The 24,751-nt window shown below is 37.1% G+C and overlaps 1 protein-coding gene across 3 annotated transcripts in view; it reads left to right on the top strand.

Moving 5' to 3' along the window:
- Window positions 1-504: 504 nt before the first annotated feature.
- LOC137387167 (CUB and sushi domain-containing protein 3-like) overlaps window positions 505-24,751 on the top strand; it is a 47,536-nt gene continuing 23,289 nt past the window's right edge. For all 3 annotated transcript variants that reach the window (XM_068073493.1, XM_068073494.1, XM_068073492.1), the window contains exons 1-5: window positions 505-671; window positions 4,929-5,177; window positions 11,265-11,390; window positions 20,674-20,895; window positions 22,681-22,881. In XM_068073493.1, the coding sequence (XP_067929594.1) occupies window positions 614-671; window positions 4,929-5,177; window positions 11,265-11,390; window positions 20,674-20,895; window positions 22,681-22,881 (856 nt within the window). In that variant the 5' untranslated portion in view covers window positions 505-613. The remainder of the gene's footprint in view (window positions 672-4,928; window positions 5,178-11,264; window positions 11,391-20,673; window positions 20,896-22,680; window positions 22,882-24,751) is intronic.

The raw sequence follows: 24,751 nt of genomic DNA, 5'->3' as shown, positions 1-24,751 counted from the left end.
ATCTCTCTATTTAGAACACAGTCTTGGCCTTCATACACTATCCATGCGGGTCATTTGAGACATGCCCTTACTCTTGAGAAAATCAAATTTCCTGTAGCAGAGTCTATATACAAAGAAAGTTTATGAGTCATTTTGAATTCTACCGCAGAAAGACATCGTCACACAGGCCGTGATCTGCAATAAGGCTTCCTATGGCTTGGTAGACGTAGCCAAACTCTTCAATGTGTACCGGATAATGTTTTGATGTGGTAATTATATTGACTACAGCTGGTGCTCAGTCTACACAGCTATGAAATGTGACGTGGGTGTAGGCATCAACCGCTGCCTGCATAAGGCCAATTATATGCTGACATTTGAATAATAGGTTTGTCTATAGCTTAGCCTGAGCCCGCGTAATAATAGGTGGTGAAATATACTGGAGGTTTATCTACGAACAATAGCTGATTGATAGGGGCAAACTCTGCCGGTGCTGTGGTTGCGCGTGTCACGTTCGCCTCTCTAATCATCAGGGCATCTTCGTATCTACCAGCTGTCCATCATTTGCTAGCCTTTGGCAGCGTTACTGACGGTAGTTTAAAATTACGCTTAATATATTGTTCCCTAATTACAGAACATGCAAGATATTAGGGTTCTATCAATGGTTATACTCTTTGGAGCCACATTTATCAGTGGTAAGTGGCTTGTCTGTTGCTTTGGGTTTTCCTTCTTGTTAGCACTCTTTAGGATCTGACTGAGAACAAATGTATCTATCTATGTGCTAATATAGGGTGATGTGTCTATGTGCTAATATAGGGTTTTGTGTCTATGTGCTAATATAGGGTGATGTGTCTATGTGCTAATAATAGAGTGATGTGTCCATGTGCTAATATAGGGTGATGTGTCTATGTGCTAATATAGGGTGATGTGTCGATTTGCTAATTTAGGATTATCGGTTTATATTGCTGGTCAAGGATTATATGTCTATGGGTCTGTGAAGGGCGCTTTTCAATATTTTCAAACATTAGATTCTCTTTAATACACGACAACTGAGAGCTTCCATTTCTACCCACTTATAAAGCATTTATAGCACAGGGCTCTCCTAGAAATATAAACGTCCTTAGTAAAGATTCAATATAATTGCTTTTCCAAAAGACTGTTCAGTTTCGCTAAAGCGTGATTTTTAATTTTCCAATATAGTTCAAGTTATGACATAAATACAGCCTTGTCAATTTTTAAATTTTTCAATACGTGGTAGCAGCATTTTTGATGGATGACATAGAGTTGATTGGCTGCGAACCGTAATGAACTGCCTCTTATTTCTGTCATGTTTAATGAGTTTACACGCTTTAGTCTGGTAAGTAGATAAAGATAGTTGAACTCAGCACTCCAGGACTACAAAACATTTGATGCCCTGTTGCAACATGATGATTTCATTAAATACAGAAGTTTAAAGCCGCTCAATCCTATCTCTTGAACTCTTGCTAGCGTACCAGAGGGTTCCCAGTGCTTGTGGCAGCAATAATTCTCCTTTGGCAGATAGAGAAGTTTAGAGCGGTTACAGCTCATAACAATTGATCAGTGTAGACTCAGGATGTAGACTCAGAAAGATTAGTTGTTGAAAGCTATTGAAGGATGCATGCACTCTATCAGCTGGTCTTCATAAAAAAAAAATTGACAAGTTTTGGATGCACTTGAATTGAACGGGGTTCATTTTACAAATAGTGTATTCTAAAACCAGCTATGTTGTAATAATAATAACATTACAACTTGGCAGCAGACAAATTGAACATGAGTGCTTGTCAAACAATGAATGACAACCTAACAGGAGGTTACTGCTGAATGGAGTGCTTGTCAAACAATGACAAGCTAACAGCAGGTTGTTGCTGAATGGAGTGCTTGTCAAACAATGACAAGCTAACAGCAGGTTGTTGCTGAATGGAGTGCTTGTCAAACAGTGACAACCTAACAGCAGGTTGTTGCTGAATGGAGTGGTGTCAAACAATGACAAGCTAACAACAGGTTGTTGCTGAATGGAAGATCGAATAAAAATATTTTAAAAATGTATAAAAGAGCAACTCTCTCAGTTTAAAATGACTAGGATTTTCTTTTTAATAAACAGGTCTGGTTTAACCTAACAACAGCGCTGTTCTTCCTGTCGATGATTGGTTGGTCTTTCTCTCACTGGTTGGCCAGCCTTTCTATCACTAATTGGCTGGCCTTCCTATCGCTGATTGTCTGCCTAACAAACAAATATCCCTTCTATCCTCATTTGCTAGCAACTATTTCCTAATCAACAAAAGTGACCTCCAAATAAACAAAAATACTCTCCCTTATTTTACGCATAGCTTATATATGTAGTAATGTATATATATATATTATATATATCTTATATATTCTTATCATCAGTAGTAAGGTATATATCTCTTATATATTCTTATCATCAGTAGTAAGGTATATATCTCTTATATATTCTTATCATCAGTAGTAAGGTATATATCTTATATGTTCTTATCATCAGTAGTAAGGTATATATATCTTATATGTTCTTATTATCAGTAGTAAGGTATATCTCTCTCTTATATGTTCTTATCATCAGTACATGTAGTAAGGCAGATGTATCCTGGCCTCTATTATACTGGTAGGTAAATGCTGGTATGCAGAGATGTGTCACAATTGTCAAGGTTGTGAGTGTTTTCTTTTTGTGAATGTATGTTTTATGTGCTCCTCTGTGAGAGATAAAGCATAAGATAGAGAGATAGAGCATAAGATAGAGAGAGAGATGGAGAGAGATGGAGAGAGAGATGGAGAGAGAGAGATGGAGAGAGAGAGATGTGGAGAGAGATGGAGAGAGATGGAGAGAGAGGGGGAGAGAGGGGGAGAGAGCGAGAGGGGGAGTTGGGGGAGGAAGAGATGGAGGGGGGGGAGAGACAGAGGGAGGGAGAGGAGGGAGGGAAAGGGAGAGAGAGAAAAATGGAGGTAGTGTGGGAGATGGAGAGAGACATATGAAGGCTTTGTGAGCCTTTGGCTTTCCTGAACACGCAATTTTGTATTGAATGGCTTTATCCCACGACTAAACACGAGCGAAGCGATTGGTTGGGAGATTTATGATAAATGCACATGTGCACACAACTCCCGAAAATTATTCATTAACGGCCGTATCAAACCCTTGTACCGAAATCTCATCAACAGATTTAACATTTTTGTGTAGAGTCATTAAGTATAATAACGATACAAAACACATATAAACCTATTTAAATATGTTACCAAGTCTTTGAAAGGTTTCCGCAATATTCTAAAACTAACCCATCTGATCGGATTATACATAAATAGACAGATTAATTCGGCCAAAAATCATGATAAAAACTTGACAAGCTTTTTCTGATCAAAATTAAGACTGGCCAACGAAACGCCAATAAGGCCGTGCGACAAATGGTAGAACTATTAAGTCGTGCGCATTTCATGAGAAAAACGTGCACATTTCACCAGTCTATAGCATTGTCTAATTTCCAAAGGTTTCTGTAATTAACGTAAAAGTACTGAAAAGTTATCGTTTCTTTTTTGCCGATTCTACGGGACTCTGACATTTTAGACACTTATAACGAGTACTTTGGTATTCCAACTGATAGCCAAAGCAGTGAAAGTAAATGAAATGACGATGATATTTTTTTAACGATTCTTACAATATTACCTATAAAATTATTACAATATTTAATTGTAAGAATAATTATTCGATTTAATAAGATTTAGTTCGAATGAATATTCTTATATTCAGTAATATAAGAATATTCATTCGAATTTACAAGATTGAAGTACATAGTGACCGATGGTGTGCAATATGTTACTGTTATTATTTTCTAAAGATTTTGTTGATACTACTACTATTGTGGTACTACCAAGCCGTTTTTAATATCTGCAAAATTAAGTAATAGGCCTACATTTTTTTTTTAGATATACATCTATTTCTATGACAACCAGCTAAAATCTGTTTAGATTTTTAAATTCAGCATAATTCTTTAGATATAAATACAGAAATCTAGATAAATATCACAACTTCTTGATATTGGTTGCTATGACCAATGATATACAGCACCCCCCCAGCCTGTGTATTTTACACAGCAACTTGCCGTTTTACTTTTAATATTGCATTTCTCTTATTGCATTCTCGCAGGGAGAGATATAAACATATAATCTTTTCCTTTCATTACTGCTGTTTGTTTTAATAACACCCAGCACATTACAGCTACCATTGCAGTTCTCCTATTGCACTGCAGTGCCATTTGACTGCTAATATTGCATTTGTCAACCAGCAGTACCCTTTTTCCATTATTACTTTGGTCGCGGGGGGGGGGGGGGGGGGGGGGGGGGGGGTTCTGTATGACAGGGGAGTTTCTAGTTAATGATACTTTTGTTTGTAATAATAATACTTTGTAATAATAATAATAAAACCTGGTAATAATAAGACAAATAATCATCAAGTGATCAATAAAGTTTAAAGTGATGTTTAAAGACATGATGTTTACCGGTTTAGGTTGATGTCAACATAGATTTAGTATTTTTATTGTAGTTATTGCAGAAGTTATCATTGAAACAAAGCTGCACTTTTTTCTGATTAACCAGATAATATTTCACATAAAAATGACAACACTTGGAATGAGCATAGTTCAAACGTGAAATAACAGCATTAGTTGCCTATCATACTCGCAGTAGTTGTGAACGGCTTGCTTGTGCTGAACTAGTTGTTTGTGCTTTTTAAACAAGCACAAACAATTGGTGCTTTTCAGATCATTAGTGATTTCAACTGCTCAATTTAACACAACTACGTTAGTTATCCTCTCATATTTAGGCTCTTCAGGCTGCAATGATGGAATGTTTGATGGAATGTTCGCACTTTGATTGCTTTGATGTCCCACTTTTGTCCTTGACTCACCAATCTCAATCACTTTTCACAGCACAAACTGACCTATGCACAATCGGCAAACGCTATCTGGAAATGTGTAAGAATGGATGCAACAAATTCAATCAAACATCTGACCTTGAGGCTGGTGTGCTTTTGAGAACCTCAGAGAGAATTTTGAATAGATGCTCTCTCTTCATTGAAACAGAACCTGGCTATGGTATATTTGTAATCACGGGAGTCCTCACAAATATAGGCTCTTGCGGCCGAGAATGCAGAGATGCCAACTACCTAAGTTTCTCAGGTCAGTCTAACCCTAGACCTTCTAAACATATATTATATTATTTTTTATTAAGACTGACAGATTAGTACACCTCGGCCTTTATCATAGCAATACACGCAGGCACATACACACAGGTAAACACACACAGGTAAATACATGCAGGTAAACACACGCAGGTAAACACACGCAGGTAAACACACGCAGGTAAATACACGCAAGTAATTACACGCAGGTAAATACACGCAGGTAAATGCACGCATGTAAATACACACAGGTAAATACACACAGGTAAATACACACAGGTAAATACCAGGGATCGCTAAACATATTATGGAATTGTTTACTTTTCCATATCCATTTCCATAAACATAAATATTTCCATAATTTTATGGAAATGGATATGAAAATTTTATTTTGGAAATATGGAAATGTTATGGAAATGGAAATAATATGAAAATGAATTATGGAAATGTTATGGAAATGGAAAAAGTATGGAACTGAATTATAGAAATGTTATGGAAATGGAAATAATATGGAAATGAATTATGGAAATATTATGGAAATGGAAATAATATGGAAATAAATTATGGAAATGGAAATAATATGGAAATGAATTATGGTAAACACACACAGGTAAATACACGCAGGTAAATACACGCAGGTAAATACACGCAGGTAAATACCAGGAATCGCTAAACATATTATGGAATTGTTTACTTTTCCATATCCATTTCCATAAACATAAATATTTCCATAATTTTATGGGAATGGATATGAAAATTTTATTTTGGAAATATGGAAATGTTATGGAAATGGAAATAATATGAAAATGAATTATGAAAATGTTATGGAAATGGAAAAAGTATGGAACTGAATTATAGAAATGTTATGGAAATGGAAATAATATGGAAATGAATTATGGAAATGGAAATAATATGGAAATAAATTATGGAAATGTTATGGAAATGGAAATAATATGGAAATGCATTATGGTAAACACACACAGGTAAATTCACGCAGGTAAATACACGCAGGTAAATACCAGGGATCGCTAAACATATTATGGAATTGTTTACTTTTCCATATCCATTTCCATGAACATAAATATTTCCATAATTTTATGGAAATGGATATGAAAATTTTATTTTGGAAATATGGAAATGTTATGGAAATGGAAATAATATGAAAACGAATTATGGAAATGTTATGGAAATGGAAAAAAGTATGGAACTGAATTATAGAAATGTTATGGAAATGGAAATCATATGAAAATGAATTATGGAAATATTATGGAAATGGAAATAATATGGAAATAAATTATGGAAATGTTATAAATATGAAAAAAAAATGGAATTGAATTATGGAAATGTTATGGAAATGGAAATAATATGGAAATGAATTATGGAAAGGGTATGGAAATGGAAATAATATGGAAATTATGGAAATGGAAATGAATTATGGAAATTTTATGGAAATAGAAATAACATAAAAATGAATTATGGAAATTGTAACATACACGTAATCCAAGATATAAACAGAGGGGAGTTATGTTGTATAGACTAGGCTACATAAATAGACAATGGCAATACACAAATAGCTAACATCAGTGGTATTACAGAAACTATTAAGGGAGTCTGAAAGAAACTATCTCAAATCGTCTCTGGCTTAGTTAAAGGCAATGGTAGCATGCAGCTTTGATGCTGCCTGGACCCTAAATAAAGTATATTAGCAAGCAAATATTATATTCATATTATGTATAAATTAATCACATGTTCGGGAAGAGTTGACGATTGCACACACACGCTCATTTGACACGCAAACACGCACACATACGCAAACACGCACACATACGCACACACCAAGGATCGTTAAACATATTATGGAAATGTTTACTTTTCCATATCCATTTCCATAAACATAAATATTTCCATAATTTTATGGAAATGGATATGGAAATTTTATTTCAGAAATATGTAAATGTTATGGAAATGGGAAAAATATGGAAATGACTTATGGAAATGGAAATAATATGGAAATAAATTATGGAAATGTTATGGAAATGGAAAAAACTATGGAAATGAATTATGGAAATGTTATGGAAATGGAAATAATATGGAAATAAATTATGGAAATGTTATGGAAATAGAAATAAATTACGGAAATGTTATGGAAATGGAAATAATATGGAAATAAATTATGGAAATGTTATGGAAATGGAAATAATATGGAAATGAATTATGGAAATGTTATGGAAATGGAAATAATATGGAAATGAATTATGGTAAACACACACAGGTAAATACATGCAGGTAAATACACGCAGGTAAATACATGCAGGTAAATTCAGATATTCAGAGAGCTCCTCTTCTAGATTTGCTACTGTTGAATAATCCAATATTTTTTCCAAAGTTCTTCCATATCAAAGGTTTTGCAGTTATGAAGAAAGCTAATTTTATTTTTAAGCGTTTTTTGCACAAGTTGGATTTTTAAGTGTTAACCTTTTCACTGTCATCGATGTACAAATTTAACTATCGGCCTACTGCCAGCCATTTTACCGAGAATTGCCAATTTTGCTTAACGATATGTATACGATTTCTTTTTAACTTCAACCTCTATCTAGAACATTTTGGTTATATATTTTATTTCACCAACATGTTAACAAATTGTGCTATGCAAAAAATTCAATGTATCTATACTTTGTGCATTGCTAAAGCTATGTGAAGCTACAATCGCTACGAAGCTAAAACGATCCTCTACAATGTTCCTTACTCTTACAAAACTATTATTTTCACCACCGTCAGAGTCAGTGCTGCTACCTTAATTATCTGTGTAATCACGAAAATCAGCATCTGAATCGGCTATAAGGCCATCAACAAGTAATTTTCTGTTTTCTAACTCGGGAGGTAGCCTACTTATGAAAGCCATAATAACACTAAACAGTTCCAACATCAGAAAGAAAAAATTTTCATTTTCAAGTTGGAAATTCCAAAACAAAATTTTTAAATTGCTTCGTGACTTTAGGTTAATTTCATAGAGAAGTCAATACCATGATACTTTTATGGTATTTGACAACACTGTCAATACCATAAAAGTCCTAAAGACCGTTGGTCATGTTGTCAACGAATATAAAATTAAGTTACTACACAATTGCTGGGAAAGTCGCATAAATGTGCATACGGCAGTCGACTATAGATTACGCATAAATGCGCCTGCGGTAGTGAAAGGATTAAGGAACTTTGTGCTAGGCAACCGGCCACCCTGTTTACAATGCTGTCAAAGTTTAGGTCTTGTGGTTTTAGCATCAACTTGTTGAATTGCTATAAGTTATTGCTGACTGCCAACTCAAAATCTGTGTAGCAGCTTCCAAGCATATTTGCAAACACTCAAGAATGCTGTCGAAGCATTGGTACTCAGCATTTCAGGTAGCCAGAGTTCGGTTTTTGAGAGTTCCTGCGAGTACTTTGCTTTTACAAAGATAGTAATGGCTATAACGGTCAGCCTAAATTACTCTTTGAATCACAGTTTAGCAGAGTGATCCGATCACCTGCTATAGCACCTGCTAGCACCTGCTAGTATGTCACTGTTTCCACCGTGCTGTTAATCAGAAGGTTTGTGTCATCCGCTAAATAGAAACGGCAAAAAGCTGCAAATCAAGCGAGTTTATTTACTCACAATATTTTATCGAATGATTCACCCTGGTGAAATATGGAGACAGTACTGGGAAATAATTCACCCTTGTGAAATATGGAGACAGTACTGGGGAATAATTCAACCTTGTGAAATATGGAGACAGTGCTGGGGAATAATTCACCCTTGTGAAATATGGAGACAGTACTGGGGAATAATTCACCCTTGTGAAATATGGAGACAGTACTGGGGAATAATTCACCCTTGTGAAATATGGAGACAGTACTGAGGAATAATTCACCATTGTGAAATATGGAGACAGTACTGGGGAACAATTCACTCTTGTGAAATATGGAGACAGTACTGGGGAATAATTCACCCATGTGAAATATGGAGACAGTACTGGGGAATAATTCAACCTTGTGAAATATGGAGACAGTACTGGGGAATAATTCAACCTTGTGAAATATGGAGACAGTACTGGGGAATAATTCACCCTTGTGAAATATGGAGACAGTACTGGGGAAGAATTCACCCTTGTGAAATATGGAGACAGTACTGGGGAATAATTCAACCATGTGAAATATGGAGACAGTACTGGGGAATAATTCACCCTTGTGAAATATGGAGACAGTAATATTCAACAGCTCACTATGTACAATATTGACAGCTCACTATGTACAATATGGACAGCTCACTATGTACAATATGGACAGCTCACTATGTACAATATTGACAGCTCACTATGTACAACATGGACAGCTCACTATATACAATATTGACAGCTCACTATGTACAATATTGACAGCTCACTATGTACAATATTGACAGCTCACTATGTACAACATGGACAGCTCACTATGTACAACATAGACAGCTCACTATGTACAACATGGACAGCTTACTATGTACAACATGGACAAAGGTTTAGTGGAATTTTAGTATACACTTTTTCTTTCATAACTTCCCCTATCTTCTCTGTTGTTTTTCTCTCATCATTTCTCTCTTCATCTCTCTTATCATCTTTCTCGTTATCTCTCTCAACATACTAGGTTAATAGATTGATTTTTAGCTGTTCAAATCACTGTCATCCCTTTTCTAGTGTCATGGGAAACAGAAATGTGGCTATTAATAATGTGTTATGTAGTAAGAAATTGAAAGAAGAGGCTTGAAATGGTCAGGCATCACTGTTTGTTGGTGTTTATTGTACATTAAGGAATTTAAGAGGCTGTAGGCCTATAAGCCCTAATTGACATTTAATGCATACTTCTCACATTTTCACACCCATTAAAGACCTAAATAATCTATGTTTAGGTACAAGCAATCATGATTAGCTTATGAGAATCATTGGACGAAATTGAATTATTGAATTATTGGGCTTATTGAGTAAGGAAATATCAGTTGGGAATATGTCTTATTGAATCGACTGGAGGGATGTTTTCCGTTTTTCTATCAGTTGTGTGAGCGATCCCTCGAAGATTCTGATGTCTGCTTAGCTTACCCCCACCAGAGGTTGCAGTGATGTCTGCTTAGCTTACCCCCACCAGAGGTTGCAGTGTTGCCTGCTTAGCTTACCCCCACCAGAGGTTGCAGTGTTGTCTGCTTAGCTTACCCCCACCAGAGGTTGCAGCGATGTCTGCTTAGCTTACCCCCACCAGAGGTTGCAGTGATGTCTGCTTAGCTTACCCCCACCAGAGGTTGCAGTGATGTCTGCTTAGCTTACCTCCACCAGAGGTTGCAGTGATGTCTGCTTAGCTTACCTCCACCAGAGATTGCAGTGTTGTCTGCTTAGCTTACCCTCACCAGAGGTTGCAGTGTTGTCTGCTTAGCTTACCCTCACGAGAGGTTGCACTGATGTCTGCTTAGCTTAGCCCCACCAGAGGTTGCAGTGATGTCTGCTTAGCTTACCCCCACCAGAGGTTGCACTGATGTCTGCTTAGCTTACCCCCACCAGAGGTTGCAGTGATGTCTGCTTAGCTTACCCCCACCAGAGGTTGCAGTGGTGTCTGCTTAGCTTACCCCCACCAGAGGTTGCAGTGATGTCTGCTTAGCTTACCCCCACCAGAGGTTGCAGTGTTGTCTGCTTAGCTTACCCTCACCAGAGGTTGCAGTGTTTTTAGGAGTGTGGTTTACAATGTTCTGTCATCTTGGCTGGACATGTCTGAGTCCAGTAGCCAGAGAATTTCGATGACGGCGGACATGTTGCGGTTGTCCAGAGAGAATTTCCTCCACCAGCGACTTTTTCAGATTTGAACCCAAACCTCTTGTGCGCATGCCAGACGCTCTAAACGACTAGGGCACTAGCAGTGTTCAGCTAACACAGATGCGATGACAAGCACTTTGAGAACTCAAACATTTTACAATAGAATCACAAGATTTAGTGCATGTCTTTCCGAGTCTTAGATGAGAATTTATTCTTTCTGTAAGCTATAGAACGGAATGAAACAGAAAGCGATAACAGCTTCCTTACTTGTTTTGTAGATGGGCTCACAGACGAATGCATATGTGGTGATGAAAAGCTTGATCCTAACAGCCATTTGTTTGCCACAAATAACAATATTCTCAATATTGAGTACAGCAGAGGAGAATTCACCCTGCATGTTCAAGGTAGGCTGCTCCACCATTGAAAGTTTTACCCAACATGTTTAAGATAAATGTTACTGCTGAAGCATGTTAGCCCTACAGGTTTAAGCTAGATTGTGACAGCAAGGAAAACTTTGCCTTTATTTCTGTCTTAAAATCTTGTCAATGAGTATATTGAATGATCTACTCGCGCTGTTTATTTTGCCATAAAAGCCGCGCCAACTATTTACTAATTGCTCGCATAATTTTTGGTTGTGAACAACAATTATGAATTCCTATAAATGAATTATAAATTGACCTTCACCCCAGGTTTTCACTCTAAACCTGTTATCGTGGCACACCGTTCCATATGCATGTATGTGCAAACAATGTTCTGAAAGGCGATTTAATTTAAAGTTGGAATGGCATCTACAGTGAACCATATGCACGACAACAGAGCGCAAGGCCTGAGGACATATATGATGTCATACATATAAATAGTGTTGCCTCTCCAGATCTTACGGCTTTACGAAAAACAAATTCATGTTACTACATAGCAAACGATTTTTCACCTTATGCTAATTAAAATGTGTAAGTAAGTTTCTATACAGAGATAGTGTAGTGACAACTGGGTGCACCAGTGCCGAAGGGACACGTTGGGCCAACAAGCAGAAGATCATGTTTTTATAGGGTGTCATAGTAGAGGTATGGTTGTGTGATGCCTTGTGTCAATGCATGTCTGCATATGAAGCACCAGGAGAGAAAGACCTATGCACGTGCACAAGTATGACACCATTGGTCGTTAAGGCAGTTTCCTTGGCACAAAGATGGCGCATCGCACGAGTTTTTGCTTCCAAACAGCGATGCTGAACCACGATAGAATAAGAGAGACACGGCTGTTTTTATGATGGCGTAGCAGCATCATATGGGGGTGTGTCGCTACGGTACCGCTGTATGAAAGCTTAACAAATTAGCATCGCAGCATATTTGTAAAAACTGATTTAAATTAAAATCAAATTAAAAGCTGCAAGTTACTGTCGGGAATACTTAATAATAAACTTATATTATAAAAATTTGTCTTCGCATCATAAGTTTGATTGCAATTAACATCATTATAAACAGTTTATCGGCTGCTCAAAGCAGCTATATCGTGATTGGACCAGCTATGGTCAGTAAAAATCCAGCTAACAATATTGATAAGTATTTTGAGAATAATAACTTGTCTCACCGCATCATTGGCTAACATTATGCAAGGAAATCAATTCAGAAAATCTCTTTACCCGTGTAAGTGTATATCCTTTAAAACGTTTCTTAAATATGTGACAGAAATAGAGCCAAAATGCTAAAACGAAAATGGGGACCAGAGCGTAAATTATTACAAAAATTATCTAGATTGAAAATCCTAATTTACATGAGACAAAAATTCGCCTCAAACTTCATGAGAATCCATGTCTAAGGTTTGAGAGTGGTTACCAAATAATACGGGTGTCGCATGTTCATGGTCCACTGTCTACAGTACAGGCTTTTTCAGACAATGAAAGTTGAATGCATAATAAATTTCAAATGAGGATTAAGTAATTCAACAAGAATAAAACTCTTTTGTATAACTGAAGCCTTATATTACTAATATATTAGTAATATATTAGTAATAAGTAATATATTAGTAATATATTAGTAATATATTACTAATATATTATTAATATATTACTAACTGAATAAATTTAACTAAGACCATCTAAACCAAATGATGAGTAAAATCACTCGCGGTATGATGAGAGTTCAACCATTCTAAATGTTTCCTTTTGTAACAAGTTAAAAACTTGACTATTAAATACTCAACAGATTTTTTTGTTTCCAGTTCATACATTTTTAAAGTTGAACCTTTATAAATTATGACTCTGTGTTCTTGTTAAGATAAGGTAAAAAATGATGAGGAGTCCCAATGTATTTTGCATTACATAAACAGATAAGTTATGTCAATTGTTTTCATTCGGAAAAGTCCTCGTCGTCGTTCCTGTAACCTCTGACCTTTTGAGGCATTGTTTGCCAGTCAAGCATTGAGAAGGCACTTAGCAAGTTTTGGCAGCCTGTGGCTGCTCGGTAAAATATCAATCACTCGCTGCCCATTATTCTGTCATCAGCAGCATTTAAAACTAGTTAGCACCTGGTCATCTCTCACTCATGAGAACGGCTACTTGTTTTTCTACTTGCCTGCAATCATTAAACAGAGACGATTCTGTTTTCTCACTGAGTCACATACTGAATGAGCCCATTGTCTACCCAGCATCACAAACTCAGCATACTGAACTCTCAAGGCCAAGTATAGACACCCGCATTGTAGCAATTTAGCCAGGCTAATGGCTAGGGCTGTTCGGCAGCTGCTCTGAATGAGGCTTTTATTTGCGGGGAGTCATTTTTAGATGGCATTACTCAGCGCTGCCTCTGTATAAAGGCAGTTAGAGGTCAAATAAGCTGTTGTTAGCAGATCATGGATATAAATAGCATGAAGATTTTTGTTGCACTCGCTCGGGCTGAAATCAGATAACAGTGGTGTCAGTCTTGGAACAGAACTTTGACATGTTCAATGGGCAATTGCTCTTATCACATAGAACCCTGATTAGAAATGGTACTTGCGCTCTCTTTTGTTTTACCGAGGATATAAATACAGCAGAACCAATCAAGGTCAAGGCTTTACAGGAACACTGACGGCACAGGTCAAAAACCACTGATGTGAAAATCGCTGACTTTTGAATAGTTTATTACTTGCAGTGAGGGTAATTGCAAAGTTGTCACTTTTATACTTGGTAAAAATAAAAAGGGGCTGCAGTTGTCTTCTCTTTTTGTTGTATTTCAACATTACGTGTGGTTCCTATATCGTTTTGCGAGATCCCGGCGGTAATCTCGCGCAGTAAAACATTTGTGGCGCTAAGCTCGGCGGCTTATGTTCACATAAAGTCGCATCGCTGATTATCGAATAAAAATGGCCGTTCGCCATGCCGTTTGAAAGTGCTGATCTTCACCGGTACAGTGCATTTAGGGAAGATTTTGCCTGCGGCTTCTTGTGAACGTTGAACAGCCCTGAACTCAAGCTGTTTATCGCAAGCTTTGTAGTCTTTGTTTCTTGGACCCCCTTCTTGGACCCCCCTTCTCAAACCAAAACTTCCAGCACTGAAGGCTTCAGAACAGTGAATATGTGATGATGCAATAGAGAAGTTAGTATCTCGAAATTGCTTCCTTTTCCTTTAATGCCACTTAATCAAAACAGTCTACCAATTTCACGTTAATTTTAGGTTAAAAATATCATTTGCTAATTTATGTTAATGATATGTAACTGAGCATGCTTGAGCCGCCAGGCTAGGGTTGAGGTTAACATGACTCTGAGGCTAATGGCGAGGGGGGCCGGCTTGGGATTAACAGGCACTGAGGTTTGGTGACTCTGTTATGTCTCAGTCATGTCAAGGTCATGATGTCCTTGCTGGATCTTTTGTCACCACTAATCATGTAACCAAAGAGTATCTATTATGTATTAATGCTCATCCATAGTTTGCGTCGCTATCGGTACTCTTACATTTTGCCTTCAAAATATTGCTCTGCGTAATGTTAAAAATCAGCTAAAAACAAAGATATTTTAAGTTTAACAAAGGAATCAAACAAAAGAAAAATGCTTTGTTTCTGTGATTTAATCAGCCAAAAAATTAGTTGAATTATTTTGTGGATAGTTTCAACTGACACCAGTGGCCTTCACATATCATCAGCAATATCTAAACATAATTTCCTATAAAATCAGCTCACAGTAGAAATGAATATGATGGAATCATTATTATGTTGACTGGGAATTTTGACCAATCACACACGCATCAGCTTCTTTTCAGCCAACTCCATCAGCATGTTCAGCTAGATATGATGAATCAATGACCAATCGCAATTGATGGATTTGTCAGTGTGCGTAGCCATAGTTTTACTCAGCTAAGCTGTGGTCTACTCTAAGGCTAGCTATGAGAACTCTATTGTTAGGTATGATGATTACAGGATTGTAGTCAGGTCTGTTTTGATAGATGCTTATCAAGCTAGAATTTGCTGCCATGGTGTTAAAGAAATATTAGACTGTAACATCCCCCTCTTCTGCATCTTACATACGTACCATTATCACATATTATTATATACTAGTACCTACTACTAATACCTGGCAGTCCTGCGCGCCATCAGAGTCATCCAGTGTAATAACTAATAGCACAATTATTCCAAATAGGGCAAGCTGGTTGGTTGGTTCAGTTGGTAGTGTTGGTCTACCAAGCTGAAAGTTGAGGGCTCAAATTACATATAACGCAATCCTTTTTCCTAACCACTAAGCGTGGCTATGGACAGACAGACATACATACATACATACTGATGAACAGACAGACACCGCTCTTATTAAGTAAAGATTGTCACACATAATATTGTCACACAAGCATTTGATAGTAATTTTGTGGAGCGCAATGAAAGCAAACTGAAAAAGAATTAGCTCAAGTTGTCAACTTGGGTGGCCCCTAAGGCATCTGTTATACGATGCACCTTGCGCCTTGAAGACCCAGCAGCCCCTTTTGGGAGTTGCTGTTCTATCTAGGCATGGGGCAGACATTTAATGTGATTCTTATGGCATATCTACCCATTAGAAAGTTTATGTGTTCTTTATAGCTGAGGCTTTCCATCGCTTAGTTTCATCTCGGCCTCTCATAATCTCATGAATGGTTTCTCTGACTCGATTTGTTTCCTGAATTACGAGCTAAATGTCACATCAAGAGTTTTAAATTACAAACTGGTGTCGTAGTTTTTCCACTCTTATTGTTATCTCTCACTCTGACTCATCTGATTGAAAATACAGTGATAGCCTTGTGTTTTCACTACGATCTCGCCATACATTTGATGTTGATAGTATTCATCTGTTTTAGTGACACAATCATACAAATTCCTTACTGGTGTTAAATCAGTACTGTTTGCACAGATTCCTATGAATGATCTTTGTTACAACAGCTTTCCTATATTTCCTTAATCATTATGTTTCCATAGTGTACAGTGTAGACTGTAGACTGTAGAATGTAGATGATGAGGGTTTGGAGTTGTGCACACATTGAGTGACCATGCTATAAGTGTTTCAATGCACATGTGCATGTTTTGGGTTAAAACTGTTTGAATACATGTTTGGGCACTTTATTAAAAAAAATAAAGGTTTCTACTCCAGAGTTCATAGCGGCGCATTCGGAACTGCTCAAATCGAAATGAGAACGATTGAAGTATGGAAAATGCTTAAAATGGAACAGCTTGCTTGGAAGTTTCTTTCGCATCATTTGCGAGTGCCGTTTCTATCTTTCACAAGCATGAAACAATCGACAAAAATTTGCGAGTAACAAAACTCACTCGACTTGCAAATTTACTTTTACTAACTTGCGGAAACATTTGTACATACATATATACACAACATATGTACGTATGTACACAACATGTACAGATGCACACAACATATGTACATCTGTACTTGTATATATTGACACATGTATGTGTCAAATGTACACATGACACATGTATGTGTCAAATATGTGCACATGTCCGTATGTACATATTTGACACAAGTGTACATGTGTCAAATATGTACACATGTTGGTATAAAGACAAGGGTCTTTACCAGCATGTGTACATATTTGGTAAAGGCCCTTGTATGAGCCAAATACGTACACATATTGTTTGACCCTTGACTTTACCAAATATGCGAATTTTTGTTCCTAGTAGGTATTACTCATCTCTATTCCTAGTAGGTATGACTCATCTGTATTCCTAGTAGGTATTACTCATCTTTATTCCTAGTAGATATTACTCATTTCTATAGGTATTACTCATCTCTATCCCTAGTAGGTATTACTCATCTCTATTCCTAGTACTGTAGGTGTTACTCATCTGTATTCCTAGTAGGTGTTACTCATCTCTATTCCTAGTAGGTGTTACTCATCTCTATTCCTAGTAGGTGTTACTCATCTCTATTCCTAGTAGGTGTTACTCATCTCTATCCCTAGTAGATATTACTCATCTCTATCCCTAGTAGATATTACTCATCTCTATCCCTAGTAGGTATTACTCATCTCTATTCCTAGTAGGTGTTACTCATCTCTATTCCTAGTACTGTAGGTGTTACTCATCTGTATTCCTAGTAGGTGTTACTCATCTCTATTCCTAGTAGGTGTTACTCATCTCTATCCCTAGTAGATATTACTCATCTCTATCCCTAGTAGGTATTACTCATCTCTATTCCTAGTAGGTGTTACTCATCTCTATTCCTAGTAGGTGTTACTCATCTCTATTCCTAGTAGGTGTTACTCATCTCTATTCCTAGTACTGTAGGTGTTACTCATCTGTATTCCTAGTAGGTGTTACTCATCTCTATTCCTAGTAGGTGTTACTCATCTCTATCCCTAGTAGATATTACTCATCTCTATCCCTAGTAGGTATTACTCATCTCTATTCCTAGTAGGTGTTACTCATCTCTATTCCTAGTAGGTGTTACTCATCTCTATTCCTAGTAGGTATTACTCATCTCTATCCCTAGTAGATATTACTCATCTCTATTCCTAGTAGGTGTTACTCATCTCTATTCCTAGTAGGTGTTACTCATCTCTATTCCTAGTAGGTGTTACTCATCTCTATTCCTAGTAGGTGTTACTCATCTCTATCCCTAGTAGATATTACTCATCTCTATCCCTAGTAGATATTACTCATCTCTATTCCTAGTAGGTATTACTCATCTCTATTCCTAGTAGGTGTTACTCATCTCTATTCCTAGTAGGTGTTACTCATCTCTATCCCTAGTAGGTGTTACTCATCTCTATCCCTAGTAGATATTACTCATCTCTATTCCTAGTAGGTGTTACTCATCTCTATCCCTAGTAGGTGTTACTCATCTCTATTCCTAGTAGGTATTACTCATCTCTATTCCTAGTAGGTCTTACTCATCTGTATTCCTAGTAGGTGTTACTCATCTGTATTCCTAGTAGATATTACTCATCTCTATCCCTAGTAGGTATTACTCATCTCTATCCCTAGTAGATATTACTCATCTCTATTCCTAGTAGGTATTACTCATCTCTATTCCTAGTAGGTATTACTCATCTGTATTCCTAGTAGGTATTACTCATCTCTATTCCTAGTAGGGTTACTCATCTCTATCCCTAGTAGGTGTTACTCATCTCTATTCCTAGTACTGTAGGTGTTACTCATCTGTATTCCTAGTAGGTGTTACTCATCTCTATTCCTAGTAGGTGTTACTCATCTCTATCCCTAGTAGATATTACTCATCTCTATCCCTAGTAGGTATTACTCATCTCTATCCCTAGTAGGTATTACTCATCTCTATTCCTAGTAGATATTACTCATCTCTATCCCTAGTAGGTATTACTCATCTCTATTCCTAGTAGGTATTACTCATCTCTATTCCTAGTAGGTATTACTCATCTCTATCCCTAGTAGATATTACTCATCTCTATTCCTAGTAGGTGTTACTCATCTCTATTCCTAGTAGGTATTACTCATCTCTATCCCTAGTAGATATTACTAATCTCTATTCCTAGTAGATATTACTCATCTCTATTCCTAGTAGGTGTTACTCATCTCTATTCCTAGTAGGTGTTACTCATCTCTATCCCTAGTAGGTATTACTCATCTCTATCCCTAGTAGATATTACTCATCTCTATCCCTAGTAGGTATTACTCATCTCTATCCCTAGTAGGTGTTACTCATCTTTATTCCTAGTAGGCATTACTACTGTACTAGCTGTATCACCTGGCGTTGCTCGGGTAATAAAAAGGTCTTTGCACAGAAAATTGAGTTGTATTTAACATATAACAATATTTGCCATTCTAACTTTTAAACTACATATCATGAGAATAGTGTTTTGTGTAGTTGAAATAAATTAGGAGAGAAAATAAAAACAACTGTAAAGGTTTTCAAACTTTGTCAAACAACTAACTTTCAAACTTCATAGAAAATGAGGAAAATGTTTTGTGCTAGTCAAATAAATTTAAAACAAATAAAATAACTATAAAAGGGTCTAGATATAAATGTGAAATAATTAGCAAGTAATAGCTAAATTAAGTCGGTTTCGCTACGATTACAATAAAAGATGATTCAGTAATGATGCAATTAATATGATCTCAGAAAACAAAATAGAAATCCTGATTATGTAGAATTAATAATAACAATTCTTGCGTAGAAGTGCGTGTGTATAAAAAAGGTTACTGCTTCACTAGAAGCTATCCATTAAAACTTTGAATACGACAATAGTGGTACCTTTCAATACTGGTACCTCTCGATACTGGTACTTCTCGATACTGGTACCTCTTGATACTGGTACCTCTGGATACTGGTACAAAAGTAAAAATGAGTAATCGTGCAGTTTTTGTCTGACTGAACGGAGAGAGAATGTCGAGGCTCTTCCCCCAGAGATAATATAATTGTCCGCGTCAGAAGATATGGCCTTGACCTACATACATGGTAATTGAACCTAACGAAAAATATTTCTTAACGGGGGATTGTAGCTTGTGGGCAGTGATACAAGTAAGGATACAAGCAGTGATACAAGCAGTGATACAAGCAGTAATACAAGCAGTGATACAAGCAGTTATACAAGTAGGGATACAAGCAGTGATACTAACAGTGATACAAGCAGTGACACAAGCAGTGATACAAGCAGTGATACAAGTAGTGATACAAGTAGAGATACAAGCAGTGATACAAACAGTGATACGAGCAGTGATACGAGCAGTGATACAAGCAGCGATACGAGTAGGGATAAGAGTAGGGGTACGAGCAGTGATACGAGCAATGATACGAGCAGTGATACGAGCAGTGATACGAACAGTGATACGAGCAGTGATACGAGCAGTAATACGAGCAGTGATACGAGCAGTGATACGAGCAGTGATACGAGCAGTGATACGAGCAATGATACGAGCAGTGATACGAGCAGTGATACGAACAGTGATACGAGCAGTGATACGAGCAGTAATACGAGCAGTGATACGAGCAGTGATACGAGCAGTGATACGAGCAGTGATACGAGCAGTGATACGAGCAGTGATACGATCAGTGATACGAGCAGTGATACGATCAGTGATACGAGCAGTGATACGAGCAGTGATACGAGCAGTGATACGAGCTGTGATACGAGCAGGGATACGAGCTGTGATACAAGCAGGGATACGAGCAGTGATACAAGCAGTGATACAAAACAAGAACCATACAAATGTGCTCTGCTACCCCATATAGTCATTGTCTAACACCCAACGTGTCTGTTCTTTACAGTTAGAGGCTGTCTCACTTCAGACCTCATCACAGGAAGTAGAGCTAAGTTTGAGTATGTTAGTGGAAGTCCTAAGGCAGGAGGGGACTACATTGTAAATGTCACCTGCCCAGAGGGCTACCTCCTATCAAAGAAGTATCTCTATTCAGAGAACCGATGTCTAATTCCAACGAACGGCAGAAGCTACATTGGAACCTGGCAAAAAGACACTGTCAAGTGTAGAAGTGAGTTTTTAATTCTCTCGGGCTAGTTGAGAGTCTATTGGTGAAGGGAAACACGTTTTAGGGGAGGAGAAATGTCCTTCCCTTTTGTTACTATTGATAAAAAATGTGATATATAGGTACATATATATATGTACATATATATTCACATATATATGTACATACATATGTACATATTCTTATAATTTGATGTCATATTTGAAGGAAAACTGCGTACGCATGTTCATATTTTCAACACTATTTCAATAGAATTTGAATATTGCACGATGGTCACTCCGGATGTCGGGTACTACAGTATATTTATTAAAATTTTATGATGTACATCTTGACTTTGCGTGTGAAGGATAAGATAACTTGAAGCTTGATTGCAAGTGATTGCAAGTGATTGCAAGTGATTGCAAGTGATTGCAAGTGATTGCAAGTGATTGCAAGTGATTGCAAGTGATTGCAAGTGATTGCAAGTGATTGTTATAGAGCTTATCACAAGCTATGCAGAGGGTTTTTAAAACTTTCACTCATTGTTATTTTTGTATCTATTTCTTTATATCTAATTCTGACCACTTGATACAGAGTTAATCTTCCTGATAACTGTTTCTAATGTAGTTTTTTTTTTGTCAATCAAATATAAATAACTCTCTAGAGATATATATCTCTCTAGAGATATAAGTAACTCTCTAGAGATATAAATAACTCTCTAGAGATATATATATATATCTCTAAAGATATAAATAACTCTCTAGAGATATATATATCTCTCTAGAGATATAAGTAACTCTCTAGAGATATAAATAACTCTCTAGAGACATATATATCTCTCTAAAGATATAAATAACTCTCTAGAGATATATATAACTCTCTAGAGATATAAATAACTCTCTAGAGATATAAATAACTTTCTAGAGATATAAATAACTCTCTAAAGATATAAATAAATCTCTAAAAATGAAGATTGCGTCAGGAATTCAGCAGCTCAAGCATGTATATATGTAAAATTGTTACTTTGTCTTATTATTATTCTCAATATTATTCTTATTATCGTTCTCATTACCATTATTATTATTATTCTCAATATTAATCTTACTATAATACGTACTTATTATTATACCGTATATGATATAAGTATTATATACAGCAGTTCCTTGTCATACGGCAGTCCCTTGTCATACGGCAGTCCCTTGTCATACGACAGTCCCTTGTCATATGGCAGTCCCTTGTCATACGGCAATCCCTTGTCATACACCAGTCCCATGTAATACGCCAGTCCCTTGTCATACGGCAGTCCCATGTCATATGGCAGTCTCTCGTCATACGCAGTCCCTCGTCGTACGGCAGTCCCTCCTCATACGCCAGTCCCTCGTCATACGACAGTCCCTCGTCATATGCCAGTCCCTCGTCATACGCCAGTCCCTTGTCATGCGCCAGTCTCTCATCATACGGCAGTCCCTTGTCATACGGCAATCCTTTGTTGTACGCCAGTTCCTTGTCGTACGCCAGTCCCTTGTCATACGCCAGTGCCTTGTCATCCGCCAGTCCCTCATCACAACAACAAAAAAGCAAGCTAAAAGTAGATAGTCCTGTGGCTGAGAATAATTTCTTGAATTAAAATGAAAGATGTGATTTTTTTTTAAAGTAAAAACAGTCATTTATGCATGTTTTTATTCAAATCTATCAGAAAGATAAGCTGTAGAGCACAGTGTAATAAATACGCTATTGCCGATGCGAGTGTAACCAAAGATGCCCAGTGTATCCAAAACTATTATGAATGTAGCTGCATTTCCTGCATTTTAGAGGCAAGATGTGCCGCACCCGAAGTTCCTGAGAATGGTCTATACAGGCCATACACACCAGATGAATTATATGAATATGGAGAGACAATTGAACATGAATGTGAGAGAGGATATGAACTAGTTTCTGGTACAACAATAAGACGGTGCATAATTAGGCATGGGATTGGTCCGGTTTTCAGCGGAGTTCTTCCTGTTTGCAAAAGTGAGTTTCTGAAGCAGTATTCAATATAAATGTGTACCTATTTCTATAAACCTATCAATTTACCTTTTTATTCTTTTGATGGGCTGCATGAATCTGTAAATCTGAGCTGTCTATAGTTGTATCTATCATAAAAACTTGCTTGGGAGTTAGCAAGGAGTTAGCCAGAAGTTAGCAAAGAGTTAGCCATGAGTTAACAAGGAGTTAGCAAGTAGGAAGAGAAGTGGAATTTACTTTTGTTCACAATTGAAAGTTGACTGAATAATAATAAGATGTGCCTGTAGCGGGCTGGTTAACAGGGGAGCCTTAAGATGTGCCTGTAGCGGGCTGGTCAACAGGGAGCCTTAAGATGTGCCTGTAGCGGGCTGGTCAACAAGGGAACCCTAAAGGCGTGGTCACACGAGCACCGAACCAAACTAAATGACGCAAAACGACGTCGCTCTCAGCTGTAAAAAGTTCAGCCGAAGACATTTCTAGCCGAAACGAACTATTTCGGTACTGCTCGAAATTTCGTGCCGAACCCTTGCTCTTATTGGCTGGTTAAAATTCTAGAATTCTAGCGAGCACGCGTCACATTTCTCCTTTCGTGCGTGTGAGTAAAGTTAAAAAAGAAATGGGACGATACTTTTATTTCGTTAAATAAACAACATGAAGCAATTTACGACAAGGTTCACCCGGACTTGTGATTGGGTTGCATAAATGTAAGATGTTGCACTTAAGTTTTGCATAAATGTAAGGGAATGGTTGTGATTTTCTTTCGTGTGAAATATAAGTAATGTGTCATATTCATCCTGATGAAGTATCGTTGACTGATTTATTTATGTGAAACCACAGTACTATGATAAAGACTGTTTTTGTTTGTTATGTACTCAGCATAGAAAAACATTCATATGTTAATAAGAAAATATAATTATGTTAATGGGAGGGGTTAGCAAAATCTTTGTATCGAGTGATTTATTTTGAGCAGCTGAACGATCTTCTGATAAATCTGCTGTGTAATTATACTTTATAATTGTTCCTCAAAGTTTTTTGTTTACAATAGAAATATTTAACTCAAATACATAAAAACTACTAATGAAACCGTTTCCTGTCTCTATACGTATGGTATCTAAGAAGCGAAGTTACTTCGGTGGCCGTGTGACATGTGCCACGAACCGAACCAGCCTCTGAACCGAACCGAACCGATCCTACGTCGGTTCGGTGCTCGTGTGACCACGCCTTAAGATGTGCCTGTAGTGGGCTGGTCAACAATGGAGGCCTAAGATGTGCCTGTAGTGGGCTGGTCAACAAGGGAACCAACTTTTATCGTATTAACTAGGTAAATCAGACACGCTGATTCCGATTTTGTAATCAAAATAAAGATTAAGCCACGAACTTTCAGAGTAATGAAGGATTTTTTATAGCGTTTTAATATCGGTCTCGAAAACAACACGATCGGCATAACAAGCCCCGCCCATAAATACGTGACATAACCTAGCTTTTTAGGAACAGAAGTTACGTAGGGATGATTAGACCGATTTAGCCGATTTAGAATAATAGAGATGGGTGTTTTAAAATCCATTAATATCTAAATTCAGCCTTAAAAATAATATCAGTCTTTTCTGAAAGGTAGATGGGTAGGTGAGCTGGATTTAGATAATGATGGGTTTTAAGACACCCATTTATATTATTCTAAATCGAACTAAACATCCTAACTTCCGTTTCTGAAAAAGCTAGGTTTCGTCACATATTTATGGGCGGAGCTTGTAATGCGATTGTGTTGTTTGCGAAACGGATATTGAAATGCTTTAAAAAAGCCTAAATGACTTTGAAGGTTAGTGGATTAATCTTTATTTTGAGTACAAAATCGGAATCAGCGTGTCTGATTTACCTA

This window comes from Watersipora subatra, chromosome 2, assembly GCF_963576615.1.
Source record: "Watersipora subatra chromosome 2, tzWatSuba1.1, whole genome shotgun sequence".
Taxonomy (NCBI): domain Eukaryota; kingdom Metazoa; phylum Bryozoa; class Gymnolaemata; order Cheilostomatida; family Watersiporidae; genus Watersipora; species Watersipora subatra.
Note: the sequence above shows the minus strand (reverse complement) of the source record. Positions and strands in the feature narration are given on the sequence as shown.